Here is a 23,929-nt window from a genome sequence, read left to right on the forward strand (position 1 = left end):
TCGCGCGAACATCGGGTGTTCGCGAACGCGCAAGTTCGCAAACTTTTTCGCGTATGTTCGCAATTTGGGTTCGCGTGGCGTTTTTCCGCTGCAGTTTTTCTCGGCCTAAAAACGCCGCGCAAGCCACACATGGCGTTTTTCAGCAAATGCAGTTTCCATGGGGGTAATAGCGCAAAATAGCAAAAAACGCCACGTATTTCCGCTAGGTCTGCCAGCTGCCTTTGCGATTTTACGCAACACTGTGTCAAAAACGTATTTTTCAGAGAAATTTTTGCCCTTGATCCCCCTCCTGCATGCCCCTGTCCAGGTCGTGGCACCCTTTAAACAACTTTAAAATCAGTTTTCTGGCCAGAAATGACTTTTCTAGGTTTTAAAGTTCCCATTGAAGTCTATGGGGTTCGCAAAGTTCGCGAATATTCACGCTTTTTCACGTAAGTTTGCGAACGAGTTCGCGAACTTTTTTTTTGAGGTTCGCTACATCCCTATTAGATACCATCTATGTGTAATTTTTGTATGCACTTCTATATGATTGGTGCAGTTAGTTGCTCCTTTATGTGCTGCTAATATTTCCTGCCATTGTTCCGTAGTGATTTTTGGAGTTGCAGCTCGTTTTCCCACTTTTGCATGTATGGGAATTTATGTCCTTCTGGCAACTGCATTTGTTGCGGTTCAGATGTTTTGATAAAATGATTGCCATTTGTGCAAATTAATTTTTCATGGTTGCAAACAAATATAAATCCAAAAAAAAGGAGATTTAGTAAATCTACTCCTAAGGCAAACTTTCTAAAATTCAAACAAATTTGTAATTTGTACGAATGTGACTTTTTGAAAAAAAAAAAAAAAAAAAATCAGAACTGTGTGGGAGAAACTCACGGAAAAGTCGTTAAAATTGCGGCTTTTTTTTTACTTGTCACACAAAATCCAGCGTCAAAAATCTGAACACCTCCAACAATTGGAAGCAGAGAAGGATCTTCCAGGAAAGGGAAGGGACATCTGCCTTTCTACATGATCTCAGCAATTTTTAGATGGAGTTTTTTCCGATTCGGAATTGTTGCAGTTTTGTAGATAGCAAATCTCACAAAAGTCATAACTTTTTTTGAAAAAAAAAAAATCAGGTTTGAGATGGAGAGTGGCGGAAATTCACTCTAGCGGACTGTATTGAGCTCTAACTTCACCCTTTGGTAAATATACCCCAAAGAGAGTAGCAGGCATGGAGCAAAGTAAAAAAAAATGCAGATAGAACCCATCATTTGAACTTTGTTCCCTGCTCTCCATTTGGTAAATGGAAAGAAAAATGGCTATGGTGTGGCTCTTAGATTGTCAGCTCAGTGCTCACAAACCAGATCTCTGCCTCAGATAAAAATTCCTCAGTTATTCAATTTAGAAAAACAAACACAAATTCCCAAACTGGAAAACTGATAAATAAGCCCATGAGCGTTACACTTTTTTATATACTTCTCATGTGCATTTTGGAGCATTCTCATGAATTGGATCCCAAGACGGCCATTTACTAATGGCCGGATTTTTTTTTCTCGATTCGGAGTCGCCCGAAAAAAAAAAATTTTCCCCACAACTTTTTCCCCGCAAGTGATCTTTCCGTTCAGATTTTTTGATAAATATTAGACATTTGTGGAAATTAGTTTATTCAAATTATTATTTATTTTTTTTTAAATGTGATGGTCCTGGAGAATGGAGGGACAATATGCAGTAGAAACGATGCCATTTGGGCAGAGGAGACATGCTCAACTTATATACATTGTAGGCAAATGTAGGCTTTACATGTCCTTTCTAATGTATTTTTTCCTTTCTAGGTAATGCAAATGAATAATCACACAATGATCTCTGAGATTTTCCTTTTGGGATTTCAGCATCTCAGCAATTTCAAAATTCTGATTTTTTCATTGATCCTTTTGATTCACATACTGACCGTATCTGAGAATGCCCTTGTCATAGCATTGGTAACAGTCAGCCGAGGTCTTCAGTCTCCCATGTTCTTCTTTCTCCGACAACTCTCCTTCTCTGATCTCCTGCTGTCAGTGGTTATTGTGCCCACCCTGCTCAGTACTGTAATGAATGAAGGAGCTAAAATACCCCTTATTGGCTGTATTGTACAACTTTATTTCTTTGGTACCACTGAAGCTTTACAGTGTCTCCTTCTAACTGTGATGTCCTATGACAGATATCTGGCCATCTGCAATCCCCTGCGTTATTCTTCACTAATGAGCCACAAATTCTGTGATAAACTAATTGCCATATCATGGCTGCTTTCCCTTAGTGTTACATCAGTTACTGTGATTACTCTAGCTACACAAGAGTTCTGCAACCAAAATACCATCAACCATTTCTTCTGTGATTACTTTCCTCTCCTGGAACTTTCCTGCTCAGACACCTCCTTGGCATGGATATTGGTAATCACAGTGTCTGTCCCTGCAATTGTTTTCCCCCTCATGTTCATCATTGGATCCTATATCTGTATTGCCCATGAAATCCTAAAGATAGTGTCCAGTATTGGGAGACAAAAAGCCTTCTCCACCTGCAGCTCCCACTTGGCCGTGGTCTCCATATTTTATGGGACTCTCATTGGTATTTATGTGGTTCCCACAAGAAACCAGTCACAGACCATTAGCAAACTCCTTTCCCTTTTATACACTGTAGTGACTCCTTGTATTAACCCAATGATTTACAGCTTGAAAAGTGCAGATATGAAAAATGCCCTAAAAAATATTATGCAATAAAGAATCTTACTGTCTGCACAACATTCTGTTCTAGTGTTATCATTTGAGATTTAGAAAATTGGTGTTTGGGGAGATGGTGCTATAGGCAAATAGTGAGGTCTCTTTTTGCCCCAATAAGGATCATAAGGATCAAGAGGCCTCTCTTTAGACTCAAGAAAGGCATTCCCATCTGAGGGGCAATGTAATGGCAGATGATCTTTATGATGGTCATACATGGAACCACCAGCATAGGAACTTGTATATGTATGTGTATATTTTCCTTTATATAAAATTACTTATGCAGGTAGCACTGTACAGCAGAACAGTATATGAAAAAAAAACAGGAGTCATTAAATTATAAATACAAACACATGTAAAGTACAGTTACGTTAAAGATTAAGAACCATTGGGGTTATGTAATATAAGGCACTAAGTTTGCCCAGGAGCAGTAACCCATACCAAGTAGACTTTACTAGTCACCTGTTTAACAGCAAACATCTTATTGGTTGCTTGGGTTACTACTAGTGAGCAATCGTAGTGCCTTTTATTCAGGGGTGGGCCAATCCAACAGGGCGCCCTAGGCAACCTGGTCGGCCACCTCGCCTCTGCACCTTCCCCCATCCCCTCGCGTGTGCTTTGGCGCGCATGCACAGTTCCCGTGGAGGTGAGGGGGGGTGTGTGATGCGATGAGTCATTGCCCCCCAATCGTTGTTCCCTAGGCAGCTGCCTCTTCTGCCTACCCCTAGTTCTGGCCCTTCTTTTATTACATAAGGGGGTAAGTGTCATGGAGACAAGAGAAAAGAGGTCCCTGCCCAGTAGAGCTTACAATCTAAGTGGGGCACTGATACTAGTGAATCACAAAGAGATAACGCACTCAGCATTCAGCAGAGGGGCTCTCGAGAACAATATGGTGGAAGGAATCACCAACTCAGAGGGTGATTTATTATTTTTCAAATTTGTGTTTAAAATAAAAAGTTTTTTTATTTAATTCTTGTGCTCTAGCTTATTAACCCTTTTACTGCCAGCCATTTGGGTCAACACGGAACTTGTACTGCCAGACAGTTTTTGAACATGTTGCACTGTTTCACTTTAGGGGCCTTTTCTCTTAGTTTACCCAGGAAAACAATAAAAACAATAAAAACAATATTTTTTTAAGGACAACTTAAGCTTTAAAAATGTGGTAGCATTTTGTGTAATTCCAGTTCTGTAACAAGATATAGGCTTCTAAATGTCTAAAAAAAATGGGAAAAAATGATATTTTCCATAATATAAACACATATACCAGAGACAAAAATGATTTTATGCACAAATATACAACTGATTTGGAAAGTCCCATGTCTCCTGAATGTGCCAATACCAAATATATATAGTTTTATGGAGATTTCTCACTTGTATAGGTCAAAAACTCCCAGCAGGACACTACCAAATTCCCAAAGCACTGCTCCAGAAAGCTGCATACTTTAGATTTCAAGGCCAAAAATTCCACTAACAGAAGGTTTATCCCAGAAATTATACATTTTTTGAAAGAACAGATTCTGGGGAATCCAGAATAGGCACAACTGTCTGTCTACTCCAAACTACTAAGTTGCAATGCTTTCCTAAAGTTATTGTTTTTTATCAAAATTTGTGAATTTTTTGAAAATTTGCTTTAAAGCTTCTAGTCTGTAGTATCTTATCTCCTACAAGTCATAAAGTAACCAGATAAAACACCCTAAATATGAATGCCAGGGGTCCCCTGAACAGTTTGATGCCCAATATGTATAGGTTTAGCTAAGTATGTGGCATGTAGGGGCCCCAATGGGAACATACCCCCATATGATCTATTATTTCAGCTCCTGCAAAACCAACACATTTACGTCATTATATGTAGGATAAAGCTACAAAAAAGTACACTCACCCCAGAAAGTCATATATTTTTGGAAAGCACACATTCAACAAAATCAACACAAATTCCTAGAAATGGTAGTGACCCAGCTGGAAGGTTTCCAAGAAGGTGTAACAATTTTTGGAGAAGACTTCAATGTATCCCTTGATCATAAATTAGACACCTCCTCGGGCAAATCCAATCTATCATACAACAAACTAAGACACATTAAAACCCAATTTCACAGCAACCAAACGATGGACAGTTGGAGAACATTTCACCCAGGTGAAAGGGACTACTCCTACTTCTCCTCTGTTCATCAAACATATAGTAGGATTGACGATTTATTCTTATCCCATGTTGCACTCGACTGGGTAACAGAAACTAAAATAGGAATTCACTTACTCTCAGACCATGCCCCTATCTATTTAAAACTGTCCCTACCTATATCTGAACGTAGGGCCTGGACATGGAGACTTAATGAATCTCTCCTAAGAGACAAAGACTGCATTTCAGACTTAAAATCCGAATTAAAGCTTTTTAAAGAAGTGCACGCTCATGACACAACACACCCTGTTATAAAATGGGAAGCATTAAAAGCAGTACTTAGGGGAACCTTCATAAAACATGGATCTAGGCATAAGAGAGCCCAATCCCAACTCATCACAGATCTAACCCAGAAAATCATAAAACTAGAACAACTACACAAAAATTTCTTAAACGAAAATACTTTGAGTGAACTCACAACCTCGTGAATTGCTGAAGGCAGAACTAAATAAAAAATCAACATACGCTTTATAGAAATGTAAAAGTCTCTATTACGAAAATAGCAACAAACCGGGTAAACTCCTGGCACGTGCAGTCAAACAAAAGATGGGTATGTCTTTCATTCCTGCTATCAAAACTCAGAATGATAAAATTCTCTATAAAAGTACAGACATCGCTAGCACTATGCACAAATATTACTCGGACCTCTATAATATCAAAAAGCCCACAGATAAAGTAGAGGGAGCAGAAAATGAAAGCATATATCAATAAGACCGCACTCCCCTGCCTTAAGCAGTAAGAGAGAGACCTACTTGAAGAACCGATAGGACAGGCAGAGCTACTACTCTCCATAAAATCCACCCCAACCGGGAAAGCCCCGGGACCGGATGGGTACACGCCCATATTTTACAAAACATCAAGATCTGAACTATCAGACCTGATGCTGGATACCTTCAACAATTCAGACTCCAACCCATGCACCCCCTCAGCTATGCTAGACACCCACATCTCCTTAATGGAAAGGAAAGTACCCCCTAACCTGCCCCAGCAATAGGCCTATATCACTGCTGAATTTTGATATAAAAATATATGCCAAAATACCTGGCAGAACGACTTAAAACATACTTACCCTATCTGGTAGACTAAGATCAAGTAGGGTTCGTGCCCCATAGAGAGGCTAAAGATAACACGTTAAAGACCATTACAATACTAGACTATGCTAAACGACACAAGATACCCATGCTGGCCCTGTCGACGGACGCTGAAAAGGCCTTCGACAGGGTCAGCTGGGCTTTCCTTCCGGAATCTCTCGCCCAGATAGGTTTAGGACATAAAGCCATACATAGAATAATGGCACTGTATAACTACCCCCAAGCCAGAATCAAGATTAATGGAAGCTTGTCAGAACCATTTAACATCAGCAATGGAACAAGGCAGGGATGCCCCCTATCCCCACTCCTTTATGCCCTGGTTATAGAACATCTAGCCATCGCCAAAAGGCAAAACTTTAATATATCAGGAATACTAATACGGGGCAACCATTAAAAAACTGCTCTATATGCAGATGACTTATTGGTTTACATTACACAAACATTAATATCTCTCCCGGCACTCATGCAAGAATTTAGGGAATACGGTATATATAGTAATTTCAAAGTTAACTATGGGAAGTCCGAGGCATAGAACGTCACGCTACCAACACAGACCCAACAACTACTACAAGATCACTACCCATTCAGATGGAGCAAAGACTCCATAAAATACTTAGGGATAAATATCCCTGCTGATCAAACAAAGCTATTCCAACTCAATCATCAAACACTTCTCACCCATATAACCCATGACCTTAAATCCTGGCAGTCTTTTACAACTTTACAACCATATTGGCCTAATAAAAATGAACATTCTACCAAGGCTCCTTTACCAATTCAAAACAATACCTATAGAACCGCCTAAGAGTTTCTTTGACAGACTGAATGCAATATTTTCTACTTTTAAATGGGCAGGAACCAAGCTCAGAATAAACAGAAACATATTATTTTGCCAGAAGATAAAGGGTGGTTTAGGTTTACCCTATATGAAAAAATACTGGGAGGCAACGGCCCTATCAAGGGTAACAGAATGGTTCCAGCACCAAGAGACTAAAAGATGGGTACAGGTAGAACAATCAATTTTGGAAAGGCCGTTACAGGCACTCTGGTGGCGCCCACTCTCAAAGGCCAGACTGTGCGCTTCTACCAATAATTTGTAAAGAAACCACTCTACAAGCTGATAAATTATTGAAAAGCACCCCCACTCTGATCTCTCGTACTGGCCCACTCTCCCCAATCATAGGAAATCCCAATTCCCCCCCAGGTATGATTAAGGGAACCTTTCTGGGTAAAAGGTATAATGAGAGCTTTGTATGCTTTCAAGCATTAAAAGACAGAAAATTACTCCCCCTGGCAACCATCTGCCCAGACGAGGCACACACCTTTATGGCTCAGTTGAAATACACTCAGCTCCAACACTGGTTAATGGACCCAGATAACAAACAAAGCTTGGCCCTCTCTCCCACCCCCTTCGAAGAATTATGCCTACAAACAACCCCTGTGAATCATGCAATCTCCATACTATATCAGTTACTTACTACCAATAAAACCATTACGTTACCTAAATTTACCAAGAAGTGGGAGAAAGAGCTACAAATCCAACTCACAGGAGACCAATGGAGAAATTCCTTTTACCTTACACAAATTCTCTATAGCATGTAAAGCTCAAGAGACAAATGATAAAATAATTTCAAGGTGGTATAAATGCCCTGAAATTTTACATAAAATTTACCCCACGGTCACGGACCAGTGCTGGAGATGATAGGGACCCCTTTGCACATCTGGTGGTCATGTCATTTACTGACTCCATTTTGGGAACAAATATTCAAGGTTATCAATTCCTGTACAGGCTTATACCTGAAACCAGATCCCTTGATAGGCATTCTATCAATCCTCCCGGGCTCAGTTATGAAATATAAGAGGTCACTCTTAGGCTATTGCCTGGGGGCGGCCAGGACAGTGATACCACACCACTGGAGATCTATCACTCCCCCGACTATAAGCGAATGGGTCAAAGAGATGGGAAATGTTATGCGAATGGAGGAGCTGCTTAGCAATGTCCAAGGGGCACCAGATAAGTTTGTACCAACATGGGTTCTGTTTCTAGAATCATATAGAGATGAACAAATGACACCAGACTAGGGGCACTAATAGAAAGTAGATATAAACAAAAAGGTCAAATGTCAACTGAGGAAGATGATATGAGGTCAACAACGGAGCGACTGGGCGACTGAGCAACTCCAAGTTCTCTTCTCCCTATTATTGACACCTTCTCTTTCTCCCTTTTTCTGGTCTATTTTTTATCTTTTTTTTTTTATCTTTTTTATCTAACTAAGTACAATAAATATTAAAACTAATTTAGACAACTTTGCCAAAGCAGAATGACACGAAAATTGTTACTTTATTTTGTACGGTTATAAACAATCTAAATATGCTTGTCTTACTCCGACATATGAAGTGTTCATTATGCCTATTGTAGAAAGTTTTCCGGCTTTGATATGTACTGTTTGAATATAAAACTGAAAATAAAGAATATACAAAAAAAAAGTCATAGTTGAGTCAAATAACTGGCTGTTGTATTAAAAAAGTTCTTCAGCAGTTTCAGCAAAGCAAAATACCCCAGATTCACTCATCACTAGTCCTGTATTTAATCTAATATGGTTCTAAAGTCCGAAAGAAGGACCTGGGGTATGAACAAACTTATCTAGAATAAGCAATGCCAGTCAGCTGCAGGAATGGGCAACAGAACATTGTCCTTTATTATTATAAATTAGAAAAAATAAAGAAATTTCCCCCCCCAAAAACTACATGCTTTAATGAATGGGCCCCATCGTTTAGCAGAACAATATAAGGAGGTAATTTATTACCAGCTGAGTTTATTTTTTTTTTAATTCAATGTCGAATGTCTGCTATTTATTAATTGAAAAAAAATATGACAACTTGAATGTATAAGTTTGCCATGTAAAAGCGTGCGAGTTCCTATAGGAAGCTCAAATTTTTCATGTTTTTTGAGCTCATAAACTCAAAAAACTTGTGATATTCGAGTTTTTTTATTCAAATTTTTTTTTCAAATTTATTATATGTAGAAAAGCTAACTCGAATTCACAAACTCAAAAACTGATAAATGAGCCCTAAACTGTTCCAGCGCTCCCTTCTATAATATAAAATTCATATTTTAGTAGGGGTCCAACTTCAATTCTCAGTAGAACTGGTATCATGAGAAAGGACAAAAAGAAAAATACAGCTGGTGTGCCACAAATTGTGAAATTCAGTGAGGAGGCTCAATCACAATGGTGTAGGTTTCGCCAGGTCTACTAATAGGTACCATGTAGAAATAAAAAAAATCCACTGGAGAGCCAAATGCGTTCTGTGTTGTTTATTAGTTTAGAGATGCATAGCATGCTATGCATCTCTAAACTAATAAACAACACAGAACGCATTTGGCTCTCCAGTGGATTTTTTTTATTTTTTTTATTTTTATCATGAGAAAGGTCCTAACAAGGACTAAAGCCCTGGGCGCAGGTTCATTTGGATCATCTAAAAAATATGTAGGTTTTATTTAACAAAAAGGACCTCATCTACTGTTCCGCTATGTAACAATATATTTTGTGATTTTTTTTTGCGCACTATACATGGATTTTTATTGTAATATAATTATATTGTATAATATAATATATTTTATTATAATAAATGGAATACAATTACACAGTGCTTCTTCTTAGTATATTCACACAATGTATATGTTACAGTGTAGTACTAATGTATGTAGCTGTATTAATGCACAATATAACATTCAGTGGCTGAGGAGCAATGGTTACAGATTCTCCGCTTTGCCGGGAGCATTAGGAAATCCCTTTGGGAATATTACAAAGTAATTATATCTAGTTCATTAGCTTCTGCCTCTGAAATAAAATTTGCAATGAGACCCGGGCTGATCCCTCGGGGTGATTATTATTAAATATATTCATTCTATGAATAAACTGCGTTCGGCAACAAGCCATTCCAATGGCATCATCTCCAATATACATGTCATCATTTTCCCTTCATTGTGTCCCTAAACTCTCATTAATGCCAGTCCCAGGGAGGGACCCATTGTGGTGCCACTCAGGCTTAGCATTACCCCTACACTTTGTATTATACCAATGCTCTCACTCATTCCTACCCATAACCTGCAGCCCAAACTCATGGCCCCACTTGTATTAAATAAAGGATCAATAATAATAATAATAATAATAATAATTAGCATTACCCCTACACTTTGTATTATACCAATGCTCTCACTCATTCCTACCCATAACCTGCAGCCCAAACTCATGGCCCCACTTGTATTAAATAAAGGATCAATAATAATAATAATAATAATAATAATTAGCATTACCCCTACACTTTGTATTATACCAATGCTCTCACTCATTCCTACCCATAACCTGCAGCCCAAACTCATGGCCCCACTTGTATTAAATAAAGGATCAATAATAATAATAATAATAATAATTAGCATTACCCCTACACTTTGTATTATACCAATGCTCTCACTCATTCCTACCCATAACCTGCAGCCCAAACTCATGGCCCCACTTGTATTAAATAAAGAATCAATAATAATGTCATGAACTGCGTTTCATTTAATCTTGTGAAAGAAAAATAAATATCGAAATACTCATTTTAATGTTATTATTTTTATTTATTTCACATTTATTATACAAACAAGGGAATAAACTGCCCCATAATTACTAAAAACTGATACTGCCCTGACACTCATTCACACGAAACGCAATCATTTATTTTCTAGTATTGATTAATATTTTAAAATATATATTAATATTTTACAATATTAATATTTATTAGTATAAATTTAACTCATTCTCACCCACTCATTACAAATTTTACTGTTTATTTATTTTCATTTGAATTCAATAAAATTAGCGCTTATCTGCAAGGGGCAATTTATTTCCCATTATGAAAAGTAGAAATAATGATATAATCAAATATTTAGTAATATTAGTATTTATTATTGTTATTTAACTTATTCTCTCCCTCATTACAAACATTACAATTTCTTTATTTTTTATTTGAATTCAATAAAACAAGAACTTATTTGTGAGTGGGGAAATATTTTTTCGCATTTATGAAAAAAAATGGGAAACTTGAAAACTTATTTCCTGTGACTGTGACTTATTTGATGTGACTGCAACATTTTTCTTACTTGTTGAATTTTTGTTGTGGCAAATTTTTGCAGCAATTTTGCAAAAATATTTGCCAATGGTGAATTATGGAATTTCACAGCAAATCCATGCCTGGCAAAAAAATATCTCTGATCATTAATTATATTTATTAGTATTATTGTTTACCTCATTTTCCCCCACTCACTTAAAATTTTACGTTTTTTTTATTGATTAATTAAAATTAGCACTTATCTTCAAGGGGAAATTTATTTCCTGTCTATGAAAAGTAAAAATAATTATATTATCAACTATTTAGTAATATTAGTATTTATTATTGTTATTTAACTTATTCCCTCCTTCATTACAAACATTACAATTTATTTATTTTTCATTTGAATTCAATAAAATTTGAACTTTTCTGTGAGTGGGGAAATTTTTCCCATTTATGAAAAAAAATGGGAAACTTGAAAAATTCCCTGTGACCGTGACTTATTTGATGTGACTGCAACGTTTTTCTTACTTGTTGAATTTTTGTTGTGGCAAATTTTTGCAAAAATATTTGCCAATGGTGAATTATGGAATTTCACAGCAAATCCATGCCTAGCGACAAATTAATAATATTTATTAGTATTATTGTTTAACTCATTTTCACCCACTCACTTAAAATTTTACTTATTTATTTATTGATTAATTCAATAAAATTAGCACTTCTCTTCAAGGGGAAATTTATTTCTCGTCTATGAACTGTAAAAATAATTATATTATCAAATATTTAGCAATATTAGTATTTATTATTGTTATTTAACTTATTCTCTCTCTCATAACAACCATTACTATTTATTTATTTTTCGTTTTAATTCAATAAAACTTGAACTTATCTGTGAGTGGGGGATTTTTTTTCCATATATGAAAAAAAATAAAAAGCTTGAAAACTTATTCCCTGTGACCGTGACTTATTTGATGCGACTGCAACTTTCTTCTTGCTTATTGAAGTTTTGTTGTGGCAAATTTTTACAGCAAATTTACAAAAATATTTGCCAATGGTAAATTGTGGAATTTCAGAGCAAATCCATGACTGGTGAAAAGTTTCTCTCATCATTAATAATATAAATTATTATTATTATTATTATTAGTAGTAGTATTAGTATTTATTACTGTTATTTAACATATTCTCTCCCTCATTACAAACATTACTATTTATTAATGTATTTTTCATTTGAATTCAATAAAACTAGAACTTATCTGTGAGTGGGGAAATATTTTTTCGCATTTATGAAAAAAATTGGGAAACTTGAAAAGTTATTCCCCATGATCGTGACTTATTTGATGTGACTGCAACGTTTTTCTTACTTGTTGAATTTTTGTTGTGGCAAATTTTTGCAAAAATATTTGCCAATGGTGAATTATGGAATTTCACAGCAAATCCATGCCTGGCGAAAAATTAATAATATTTATTAGTATTATTGTTTAACTCATTTTCACCCACTCACTTAAAATTTTACTTATTTATTTATTGATTAATTCAATAAAATTAGCACTTCTCTTCAAGGGGAAATTTATTTCTCGTCTATGAACTGTAAAAATAATTATATTATCAAATATTTAGCAATATTAGTATTTATTATTGTTATTTAACTTATTCTCTCTCTCATTACAACCATTACTATTTATTTATTTTTCGTTTTAATTCAATAAAACTTGAACTTATCTGTGAGTGGGGAATTTTTTTTCCCATTTATGAAAAAAAATAAAAAGCTTGAAAACTTATTCCCTGTGACCGTGACTTATTTGATGCGACTGCAACTTTCTTCTTGCTTGTTGAAGTTTTGTTGTGGCAAATTTTTACAGCAAATTTACAAAAATATTTGCCAATGGTAAATTGTGGAATTTCAGAGCAAATCCATGACTGGTGAAAAGTTTCTCTCATCATTAATAATATAAATTATTATTATTATTAGTAGTAGTAGTAGTAGTATTTATTATTGTTATTTAAAATATTCTCTCCCTCATTACAAACATTACTATTTATTAATGTATTTTTCATTTGAATTCAATAAAACTAGAACTTATCTGTGAGTGGGGAAATATTTTTTCGCATTTATGAAAAAAATTGGGAAACTTGAAAAGTTATTCCCCATGACCGTGACTTATTTGATGTGACTGCAACTTTTTTCTTACTTGTTGAATTTTTGTTGTGGCAAATTTTGCAGTAATTTTACAAAAATATTTGCCAATGGTGAATTATGGAATTTCACAGCAAATCCATGCCTAGCGAAAAATATCTCTGATCATTAATAATATTTATTAGTATTATTGTTTAACTCATTCTCACCCACTCACTAAAAATGTAACTATTTATTTATTAATTAATTTAATAAAATTAGCGCTTATCTTCAAGGGGCAATTTATTTCCCATAATGAAAAGTAGAATTAATTATATAATCAAATATTTAGTAATATTAGTATTTATTATTGTTATTTACCTTATTCTCTCCCTCATTACAAGCATTAATATTTATTTATTTTTCATTTGAATTCAATAAAACTAGAACTTATCTGTGAGTGGGGAAATTGTTTTCCCATTTATGAAAAAAAATGGGAAACTTGAAAATTTATTCCCGTGACCTATTTTATGTGACTGCAACCTTTCTCTTACTTGTTGAATTATTGTTTTATTTATTAATTCAATAAAATAAGTGCTTATCTGTTAGGGGCAATTTATTTCCCCTTTATTTCTAACTGGCCTTCAGGCTGGGCCCCCTTAGCCCATAACAAGGTTACAGATATATAGAAACATTGGGGTAACAGTCACCCTGCTATAGTTCCAGGGGTACCCAGGGCACAAATAAGCACTCACCCCAAATCCCCCCCTAACTGGCCTTCAGGCTGGGCCCCCTTAGCCCATAACAAGGTTACAGATATATAGAAACATTGGGGTAACAGTCACCCTGCTATAGTTCCAGGGGTACCCAGGGCACAAATAAGCACTCACCCCAAATCCCCCCCTAACTGGCCTTCAGGCTGGGCCCCCTTAGCCCATAACAAGGTTACAGATATATAGAAACATTGGGGTAACAGTCACCCCGCTATAGTTCCAGGGGTACCCAGGGCACAAATAAGCCCTCACCCCAAATCCCCCCCTAACTGGCCTTCAGGCTGGGCCCCCTTAGCCCATAACAAGGTTACAGATATATAGAAACATTGGGGTAACAGTCACCCTGCTATAGTTCCAGGGGTGCCCAGGGCACAAATAAGAACCACCCCACATCCCCATAACAAAGTTACAGATATATAGAAACATTGGGGTAACAGTCACCCCACTATAGTTCCAGGGGTACCCAGGGCACAAATAAGCACTCACCCCAAATCCCCCCCTAACTGGCCTTCAGGCTGGGCCCCCTTAGCCCATAACAAGGTTACAGATATATAGAAACATTGGGGTAACAGTCACCCCGCTATAGTTCCAGGGGTACCCAGGGCACAAATAAGCACTCACCCCAAATCCCTCCCTAACTGGCCTTCAGGCTGGGCCCCCTTAGCCCATAACAAGGTTACAGATATATAGAAACATTGGGGTAACAGTCACCCCGCTATAGTTCCAGGGGTACCCAGGGCACAAATAAGCACTCACCCCAAATCCCCCCCTAACTGGCCTTCAGGCTGGGCCCCCTTAGCCCATAACAAGGTTACAGATATATAGAAACATTAGGGTAACAGTCACCCCACTATAGTTCCAGGGGTACCCAGGGCACAAATAAGCACTCACCCCAAATCCCCCCCTAACTGGCCTTCAGGCTGGGCCCCCTTAGCCCATAACAAGGTTACAGATATATATATGAAATTTCACATGATAAACCATGAGATAATTCACTGAAATGAATCCTGCCCTGTGTCTGATCCAACTTGCATTACAGCTATGGGGATTAGATATTGTAGGGTCCAACTAAAACTGTTGCATAATAACAAAAATCTGACCAAAATCCCCATGTAGTTTATCCCTGGGAAACACCAAAACAATAGAGAGATAAGAGATGTTCTGAGGATTTTGAGAGTAAATACCGTGTGATGTGTGTTTGTACCACAAGATGGCAGTGTTGGGCACTCTGTTACTGTAATGGGTTAATGTGAAGACATTTGTGCTAACGAACCTTTCAGTTAATACATTGCTCAGTGCCATTGGAGTTGTCATTGGAGTTCAATGATATTGTGTTTCTTTGGATAATTATTACCTGTGGTCTCTCCAGTGATCAATTTACTTACAGGACCGTTACTAACGTCTGTCCCATAGCAACTGTTACAGTTGGTTAATTAGTTGGTTCATTTCCCAGCAGCCCCTTCAGCCCCTACTGAGCATGCTCCCTGAGCGTTACCAATGTCTGTCCCATAGCAACTCTTACAGTTGGTACATTAATTGGCCCATTTCCCAGCAGCCCCTTCAGCCCCTACTGAGCATGCTCCATGAGCGTTACTAACGTCTGTCCCATAGCAACTTTTACAGTTGGTACATAAATTGGTCCATTTCCCAGCAGCCCCTTCAGGCCATGCTGTTAAGAAATGCATTAACTAATGTATCAAAATTGTGGGAAAATGGGAAAGTTTTTTTTAAAATAAATTTACACAAAAAAGTAAAAAACTAGAAACTAACTGAAAAAGTAAGAATTTCTAAAACAAAAAAAGTGTAAAATTATTATAAAATCCAAACAAAACCCACTCAGAATGGGATATTATAATTGGCTGGGATGATTCTAGCATTATATGTATGGTACATTTATAGTTCGGTTTATTTTATTTTTTATCGACTTTGACATTGGCTTTACTCTATGGAGCTTATTATCCCAAGCTCAGTAGGTCCCAGCAGATTTCCCCATAGACTTAGTGACTGGGTAAGTAAATAAAAGGAGACAAGTTTAACACTTCCCGGTCAGTAGCCGCTGCCATTCTGATAGGAGCAAATCAGGTCAGTACATTATTGGCAGATCCTATTTCTCTGGGAGATGTTTCATAGGAAGAAATGCCTGGGGCTGGGCTTGCAGGAACGGCTGTTACAATGTAGAGCAGGTTGGTCTGATGCTTCTTCTTTTTTGTGATTCCAACATATTGCGGCTTCTAATGGGCACTTCCCTTCCATATTCAGCACATCCTCAGGAATTATATGGCAGAACCCTCAGTATTATATAAATGCACCAAACTGCAGTAAGTGTTTAATATATCAGTTTCTTTACTATTCTCTCTAACAACTGCCCATATATGTAACTGTTTGTGTTTGAGTTCCTCAGCCCAACATTATTTCTCCTGCTGCAACCAACACACAATCATTCTATCCTTTCTGGTATCTATTACAGACATGCACTTGTGATTTAAGTTTTAGATTTAATGTGACCATATTTTCCATAGGTGCTGTATTTATCATTACATACTGGGTTCAACCTCTTATTGCTATTGAAAGGAGCATTTGCTGAACTCCTGGTTGTTACTTTTTAAACAATGTTGCAGGGGTCAGTCTCCCCCAGCGAGTCAGGTCTGTCAGGCTGCTGCCTTGTGTTACATTGTTTCAGGGGTCAGTCTCCCCCAGCGAGTCAGGTCTGTCAGGCTCCTGCCTTGTGTTACACTGTTTCAGGGGTCAGTCTCCCCCAGCGAGTCAGGTCTGTCAGGCTGCTCCTTGTGTTACACTGTTTCAGGGGTCAGTCTCCCCCAGCGAGTCAGGTCTGTCAGGCTGCTGCCTTGTGTTACACTGTTTCAGGGGTCAGTCTCCCCCAGTGAGTCAGGTCTGTCAGGCTGCTGCCTTGTGTTACAGTGTTTCAGGGGTCAGTCTCCCCCAGCGAGTCAGGTCTGTCAGGCTGCTGCCTTGTGTTACATTGTTTCAGGGGTCAGTCTCCCCCAGCGAGTCAGGTCTGTCAGGCTGCTGCCTTGTGTTACACTGTTTCAGGGGTCAGTCTCCCCCAGCGAGTCAGGTCTGTCAGGCTGCTGCCTTGTGTTACAGTGTTTCAGGGGTCAGTCTCCCCCAGCGAGTCAGGTCTGTCAGGCTGCTGCCTTGTGTTACAGTGTTTCAGGGGTCAGTCTCCCCCAGCGAGTCAGGTCTGTCAGGCTGCTGCCTTGTGTTACACTGTTTCAGGGGTCAGTCTCCCCCAGCGAGTCAGGTCTGTCAGGCTGCTGCCTTGTGTTACACTGTTTCAGGGGTCAGTCTCCCCCAGCGAGTCAGGTCTTTCAGGCTGCTGCCTTGTGTTACATTGTTTCAGGGGTCAGTCTCCCCCAGCGAGTCAGGTCTGTCAGGCTGCTGCCTTGTGTTACAGTGTTTCAGGGGTCAGTCTCCCCCAGCGAGTCAGGTCTGTCAGGCTGCTTCCTTGTGTTAGAGTGTTTCAGGGGTCAGTCTCCCCCAGCGAGTCAGGTCTGTCAGGCTGCTGCCTTGTGTTACACTGTTTCAGGGGTCAGTCTCCCCCAGCGAGTCAGGTCTGTCAGGCTGCTGCCTTGTGTTACACTGTTTCAGGGGTCAGTCTCCCCCAGCCAGTCAGGTCTGTCAGGCTGCTGCCTTGTGTTACAGTGTTTCAGGGGTCAGTCTCCCCCAGCGAGTCAGGTCTGTCAGGCTGCTGCCTTGTGTTACACTGTTTCAGGGGTCGGTCTCCCCCAGCCAGTCAGGTCTGTCAGGCTGCTGCCTTGTGTTACAGTGTTTCAGGGGTCGGTCTCCCCCAGCGAGTCAGGTCTGTCAGGCTGCTGCCTTGTGTTACACTGTTTCAGGGGTCGGTCTCCCCCAGCGAGTCAGGTCTGTCAGGCTGCTGCCTTGTGTTACACTGTTTCAGGGGTCAGTCTCCCCCAGCGAGTCAGGTCTGTCAGGCTGCTGCCTTGTGTAACAGTGTTTCAGGGGTCAGTCTCCCCCAGCGAGTCAGGTCTGTCAGGCTGCTGCCTTGTGTTACACTGTTTCAGGGGTCAGTCTCCCCCAGTGAGTCAGGTCTGTCAGGCTGCTGCCTTGTGTTACATTGTTTCAGGGGTCAGTCTCCCCCAGCGAGTCAGGTCTGTCAGGCTGCTGCCTTGTGTTACACTGTTTCAGGGGTCAGTCTCCCCCAGCGAGTCAGGTCTGTCAGGCTGCTGCCTTGTGTTACATTGTTTCAGGGGTCAGTCTCCCCCAGCGAGTCAGGTCTGTCAGGCTGCTGCCTTGTGTTACACTGTTTCAGGGGTCAGTCTCCCCCAGCCAGTCAGGTCTTTCAGGCTGCTGCCTTGTGTTACAGTGTTTCAGGGGTCAGTCTCCCCCAGCCAGTCAGGTCTGTCAGGCTGCTGCCTTGTGCTACACTGTTTCAGGGGTCAGTCTCCCCCAGCGAGTCAGGTCTGTCAGGCTGCTGCCTTGTGTTACACTGTTTCAGGGGTCAGTCTCCCCCAGCGAGTCAGGTCTGTCAGGCTGCTGCCTTGTGTTACACTGTTTCAGGGGTCAGTCTCCCCCAGCCAGTCAGGTCTGTCAGGCTGCTGCCTTGTGTTACACTGTTTCAGGGGTCAGTCTCCCCCAGCCAGTCAGGTCTTTCAGGCTGCTGCCTTGTGTTACAGTGTTTCAGGGGTCAGTCTCCCCCAGCCAGTCAGGTCTGTCAGGCTGCTGCCTTGTGCTACACTGTTTCAGGGGTCAGTCTCCCCCAGCGAGTCAGGTCTGTCAGGCTGCTGCCTTGTGTTACACTGTTTCAGGGGTCAGTCTCCCCCAGCGAGTCAGGTCTGTCAGGCTGCTGCCTTGTGTTACACTGTTTCAGGGGTCGGTCTCCCCCAGCGAGTCAGGTCTGTCAGGCTGCTGCCTTGTGTTACACTGTTTCAGATGCCAGAGCCCCCAGGGCAGGGAATATAAAGGGACAGACGCTGCTTCTAAAAGCAATTATATATACAAATAACTCAGAAACCATTACAAATTTGTACTAAATGTATATTGCAAAATTGCTTAGTATTTTTTATTCTTTTATTAGCAAAAAATTATATTCTGGTTGCCTTGTCCTTTAATGTAGATTGCGCCTGTTCCTTTGCACTTTGCCTTCCCCTTGGTAAATGAACCCTATTGCTTTAGGGGCTGCACCGCCTGCTTGTAATTGGTGGAAAGGTTCCAATGGGCCAATCAGCTGGTCACTATGGCTGGGGTTTGTAATGGGATGTGGCGCCTCTCAGAATAGAGGAAATTCTAATAATACAGAATACTCTGATATTCCTCTTAAATTGTCAGCTCAGTGCCCAAAAACAATATAAAAAATTCTCAGCGTCTGCGCTTAACCTGTTAGACCCAGAATCCTCTTCTGTCACACACTGTTGTCGTCTCTGCATTCTAGAAATTTTTCCCCTATGGCTCTTAGAGTGTCAGCTCCATGCCCCAGTGCTGTTGCCATGGCCACACTCTTCTCCCTATGTTACTAGATAGACATCTATGTGCTTCATACTCTTCAGAGCAAAACAACTGCCCCAGGTCTGTGCTGCAGATAATATATCCCCCTGCCTGTGCTCTTATATTGCCCTGTGTGTGCCCCACTTACACCTACACTTACCCTGATGCTCTGCCTTCCCTGTTAGATTGTCAGCTCTGTGCTCAAGCCAATAGGGAAAAATGTACATTTGCCTTTGCTATTACTCTGGAAAGATCAGCTTATATGGCCCATGGGCCAGTTATTGGATCACATAAGTTGCCTGTGCAGATCCATTAACCACAAGGATGTGGCCCTCGGCTCAAATGAGGTTAAATCCAACCCCACCGATATCTGGGAGATCCCCCCATATACTGATCAGGGAAAGTGATGTTTGGGCACATTTATATTGTGAGCTCCACACTCCCTCTGCCTTCAGTGCCGGGAAGCAACGATTGTCAGCTCTGTGCTCAAGACTGTTTTCCCCTCCCATCACAGTGCAAGAAAGATGTGGAAAGGCAACGACGAAAATCAAAAAATCTGAGCTGAAAAACCGTGTGTGGGAAACCAACCGAAAAGTTGGGAAAACAACAACGTTTTTGAATTGTCGCACAAAAAATGTGTCAAGAATCCAAAATCTCTAAAGTTTCAAAGCAAAGAAGGATCCTCCAGGGAAGGGACGTCTGCCATTGGCTTCTACGTGATCTCGGCAAGTGTTACCCGGCGAATTGTCGGATTCGGATTTGTAGCTGTCATAGTAAATTTCAAAAAGTCGCAACTGAGACTCAGTTGTGCTAAAAAATCCAAACCGTTAGTAAATGGCCCCCTTGTTAGTTCTGCTAAATACAAATATCTATCAGCATTTCCCCCTCAACTGTCAGCTCTGTGTTCCAGAATCTTTAGCCAATATCCCCCACTGTCACTCACAAATAAAACAGGCTGTGCCATTGGTCTTAGATTGTTAGCTCTTATTCCAAACCCTTCTTAAGGGAAAGTTCATCTGCCTCAGTTCTTAGATCATCAGTTTAGCACTCGGGGCAGTTTTCCAAGAGAACAGCCCCTCTGCCCCTATATTCACCCCCTGTTACCCTTGCACTGATTTTGGCACCATAATATTGACCCATAAACCCTTGCATTTGCTTTTACATGTCATCGGGGTGTTTAAATCAACGCTGGCTTTTAGTCTTCCATCCACTGTGACAAGAAAACGTCCTACTGTAGGTGCTCTCAGACTGTCAGCTCTGTGCTCAAGTTTTTATGTGTTTGTCACAATAGGCATCCATTTTTTCTCTCTTTTTGCCCGGAAAAATCTCATGTCTTTTGCCCAAGAGAATCTGATTGAGAGTGCTTAGAGATTGTTTAGTTTCATTGTAGATATTGCCCAGTACTACCCACAGTTCCAGTCTGGGTATTGTGTGTTAGGAAATTGGGGCAAGTTTTGCTTTGCCCATAATGAACCCAATGTGGCACTGTCCATAGATGTCTATAGTGTTAATGTAGGTGACGGTACCCACGTCTTTAATAGATGGGTCAGAGATCACACTTCAGATTAAAGTTTTTGAGAATATGGCCGTGCTACTTGCTACCTGGAAAATTTTGGTAAAGAACATCTCCCCTCAGCCCTCAAATTTCTTTTTCTCTGGGGCCAGTGGGGAATCCCAGTCAGATGTTTCAAGAGTTGTTTCTTTTAAAGGTACTTTATCTTGTGGAGCAGCAAATCCTAAAGGATCATATAGACTAAAAATAGCTATTTTTAAAGCCTAAGTGTTTGACCAAGTAAGTGTTTCCTGTGCCCTTTTGAGTAGACTTATTGTAGCTTCACTTGAGGGTGAGAACCTTAAGCAGCCATCTACATAGAAGTCTCTTTCTACTAACTGCCTGTTATCTGACCCATCTTCTGCCTACTTTCCTGAGCAGAACGGCTGAGCCCATAGACTGCAACTGCAGGAGAAGATGTGCCCCCTCATGTGATACTCTGTGATGTCTTTGGAAGAATCATTGTCACTGAACCAGAAAAATCTCAAGAAACTTCTGTCCTTCTCAAGGGAAAAATAGAACAATGAAAAGCAATAAAAACAAACAAGGTCTGTCAGGCTGCTGCCTTGTGTTACACTGTTTCAGGGGTCAGTCTCCCCCAGCGAGTCAGGTCTGTCAGGCTGCTGCCTTGTGTTACACTGTTTCAGGGGTCAGTCTCCCCCAGCGAGTCAGGTCTGTCAGGCTGCTGCCTTGTGTTACACTGTTTCAGGGGTCAGTCTCCCCCAGCGAGTCAGGTCTGTCAGGCTGCTGCCTTGTGTTACACTGTTTCAGGGGTCAGTCTCCCCCAGCCAGTCAGGTCTGTCAGGCTGCTGCCTTGTGTTACAGTGTTTCAGGGGTCAGTCTCCCCCAGCGAGTCAGGTCTGTCAGGCTGCTGCCTTGTGTTACACTGTTTCAGGGGTCAGTCTCCCCCAGCGAGTCAGGTCTGTCAGGCTGCTGCCTTGTGTTACACTGTTTCAGGGGTCAGTCTCCCCCAGCCAGTCAGGTCTGTCAGGCTGCTGCCTTGTGTTACAGTGTTTCAGGGGTCAGTCTCCCCCAGCGAGTCAGGTCTGTCAGGCTGCTGCCTTGTGTTACACTGTTTCAGGGGTCGGTCTCCCCCAGCGAGTCAGGTCTGTCAGGCTGCTGCCTTGTGTTACACTGTTTCAGGGGTCGGTCTCCCCCAGCGAGTCAGGTCTGTCAGGCTGCTGCCTTGTGTTACATTGTTTCAGGGGTCAGTCTCCCCCAGCGAGTCAGGTCTGTCAGGCTGCTGCCTTGTGTTACAGTGTTTCAGGGGTCAGTCTCCCCCAGCGAGTCAGGTCTGTCAGGCTGCTGCCTTGTGTTACACTGTTTCAGGGGTCAGTCTCCCCCAGCGAGTCAGGTCTGTCAGGCTGCTGCCTTGTGTTACAGTGTTTCAGGGGTCAGTCTCCCCCAGCGAGTCAGGTCTGTCAGGCTGCTGCCTTGTGTTACACTGTTTCAGGGGTCAGTCTCCCCCAGTGAGTCAGGTCTGTCAGGCTGCTGCCTTGTGTTACACTGTTTCAGGGGTCAGTCTCCCCCAGCGAGTCAGGTCTGTCAGGCTGCTGCCTTGTGTTACACTGTTTCAGGGGTCGGTCTCCCCCAGCGAGTCAGGTCTGTCAGGCTGCTGCCTTGTGTTACACTGTTTCAGGGGTCGGTCTCCCCCAGCGAGTCAGGCCTGTCAGGCTGCTGCCTTGTGTTACATTGTTTCAGGGGTCAGTCTCCCCCAGCGAGTCAGGTCTGTCAGGCTGCTGCCTTGTGTTACACTGTTTCAGGGGTCGGTCTCCCCCAGCGAGTCAGGTCTGTCAGGCTGCTGCCTTGTGTTACACTGTTTCAGGGGTCAGTCTCCCCCAGCGAGTCAGGTCTGTCAGGCTGCTGCCTTGTGTTACACTGTTTCAGGGGTCAGTCTCCCCCAGTGAGTCAGGTCTGTCAGGCTGCTGCCTTGTGTTACACTGTTTCAGGGGTCAGTCTCCCCCAGCCAGTCAGGTCTTTCAGGCTGCTGCCTTGTGTTACACTGTTTCAGGGGTCGGTCTCTCCCAGCGAGTCAGGCCTGTCAGGCTGCTGCCTTGTGTTACATTGTTTCAGGGGTCAGTCTCCCCCAGCGAGTCAGGTCTGTCAGGCTGCTGCCTTGTGTTACAGTGTTTCAGGGGTCGGTCTCCCCCAGCGAGTCAGGTCTGTCAGGCTGCTGCCTTGTGTTACAGTGTTTCAGGGGTCGGTCTCCCCCAGCGAGTCAGGTCTGTCAGGCTGCTGCCTTGTGTTACAGTGTTTCAGGGGTCAGTCTCCCCCAGCGAGTCAGGTCTGTCAGGCTGCTGCCTTGTGTTACAGTGTTTCAGGGGTCGGTCTCCCCCAGCGAGTCAGGTCTGTCAGGCTGCTGCCTTGTGTTACACTGTTTCAGGGGTCGGTCTCCCCCAGCGAGTCAGGTCTGTCAGGCTGCTGCCTTGTGTTACAGTGTTTCAGGGGTCGGTCTCCCCCAGCGAGTCAGGTCTGTCAGGCTGCTGCCTTGTGTTACACTGTTTCAGGGGTCAGTCTCCCCCAGCGAGTCAGGTCTGTCAGGCTGCTGCCTTGTGTTACACTGTTTCAGGGGTCAGTCTCCCCCAGCGAGTCAGGTCTGTCAGGCTGCTGCCTTGTGTTACACTGTTTCAGGGGTCGGTCTCCCCCAGCGAGTCAGGTCTGTCAGGCTGCTGCCTTGTGTTACACTGTTTCAGGGGTCAGTCTCCCCCAGCGAGTCAGGCCTGTCAGGCTGCTGCCTTGTGTTACATTGTTTCAGGGGTCAGTCTCCCCCAGCGAGTCAGGTCTGTCAGGCTGCTGCCTTGTGTTACAGTGTTTCAGGGGTCAGTCTCCCCCAGCGAGTCAGGTCTGTCAGGCTGCTGCCTTGTGTTACACTGTTTCAGGGGTCAGTCTCCCCCAGTGAGTCAGGTCTGTCAGGCTGCTGCCTTGTGTTACACTGTTT

General features: G+C 41.6%; 1 protein-coding gene across 1 annotated transcript; it reads left to right on the forward strand.

The window, feature by feature from the left end:
* Positions 1–2,006: 2,006 nt before the first annotated feature.
* Positions 2,007–2,663, forward strand: LOC116409594 (olfactory receptor 1468-like; the record flags this gene model as incomplete). The annotated part of the gene is made up of 1 exon (XM_031898323.1): positions 2,007–2,663. A coding segment is annotated over one exon (657 nt), but the record flags the coding sequence as incomplete, so codon positions are not given.
* Between the last annotated feature and the right edge of the window lie 21,266 nt (positions 2,664–23,929).

Source organism: Xenopus tropicalis, chromosome 3, assembly GCF_000004195.4.
Source record: "Xenopus tropicalis strain Nigerian chromosome 3, UCB_Xtro_10.0, whole genome shotgun sequence".
NCBI classification, from domain to species: domain Eukaryota; kingdom Metazoa; phylum Chordata; class Amphibia; order Anura; family Pipidae; genus Xenopus; species Xenopus tropicalis.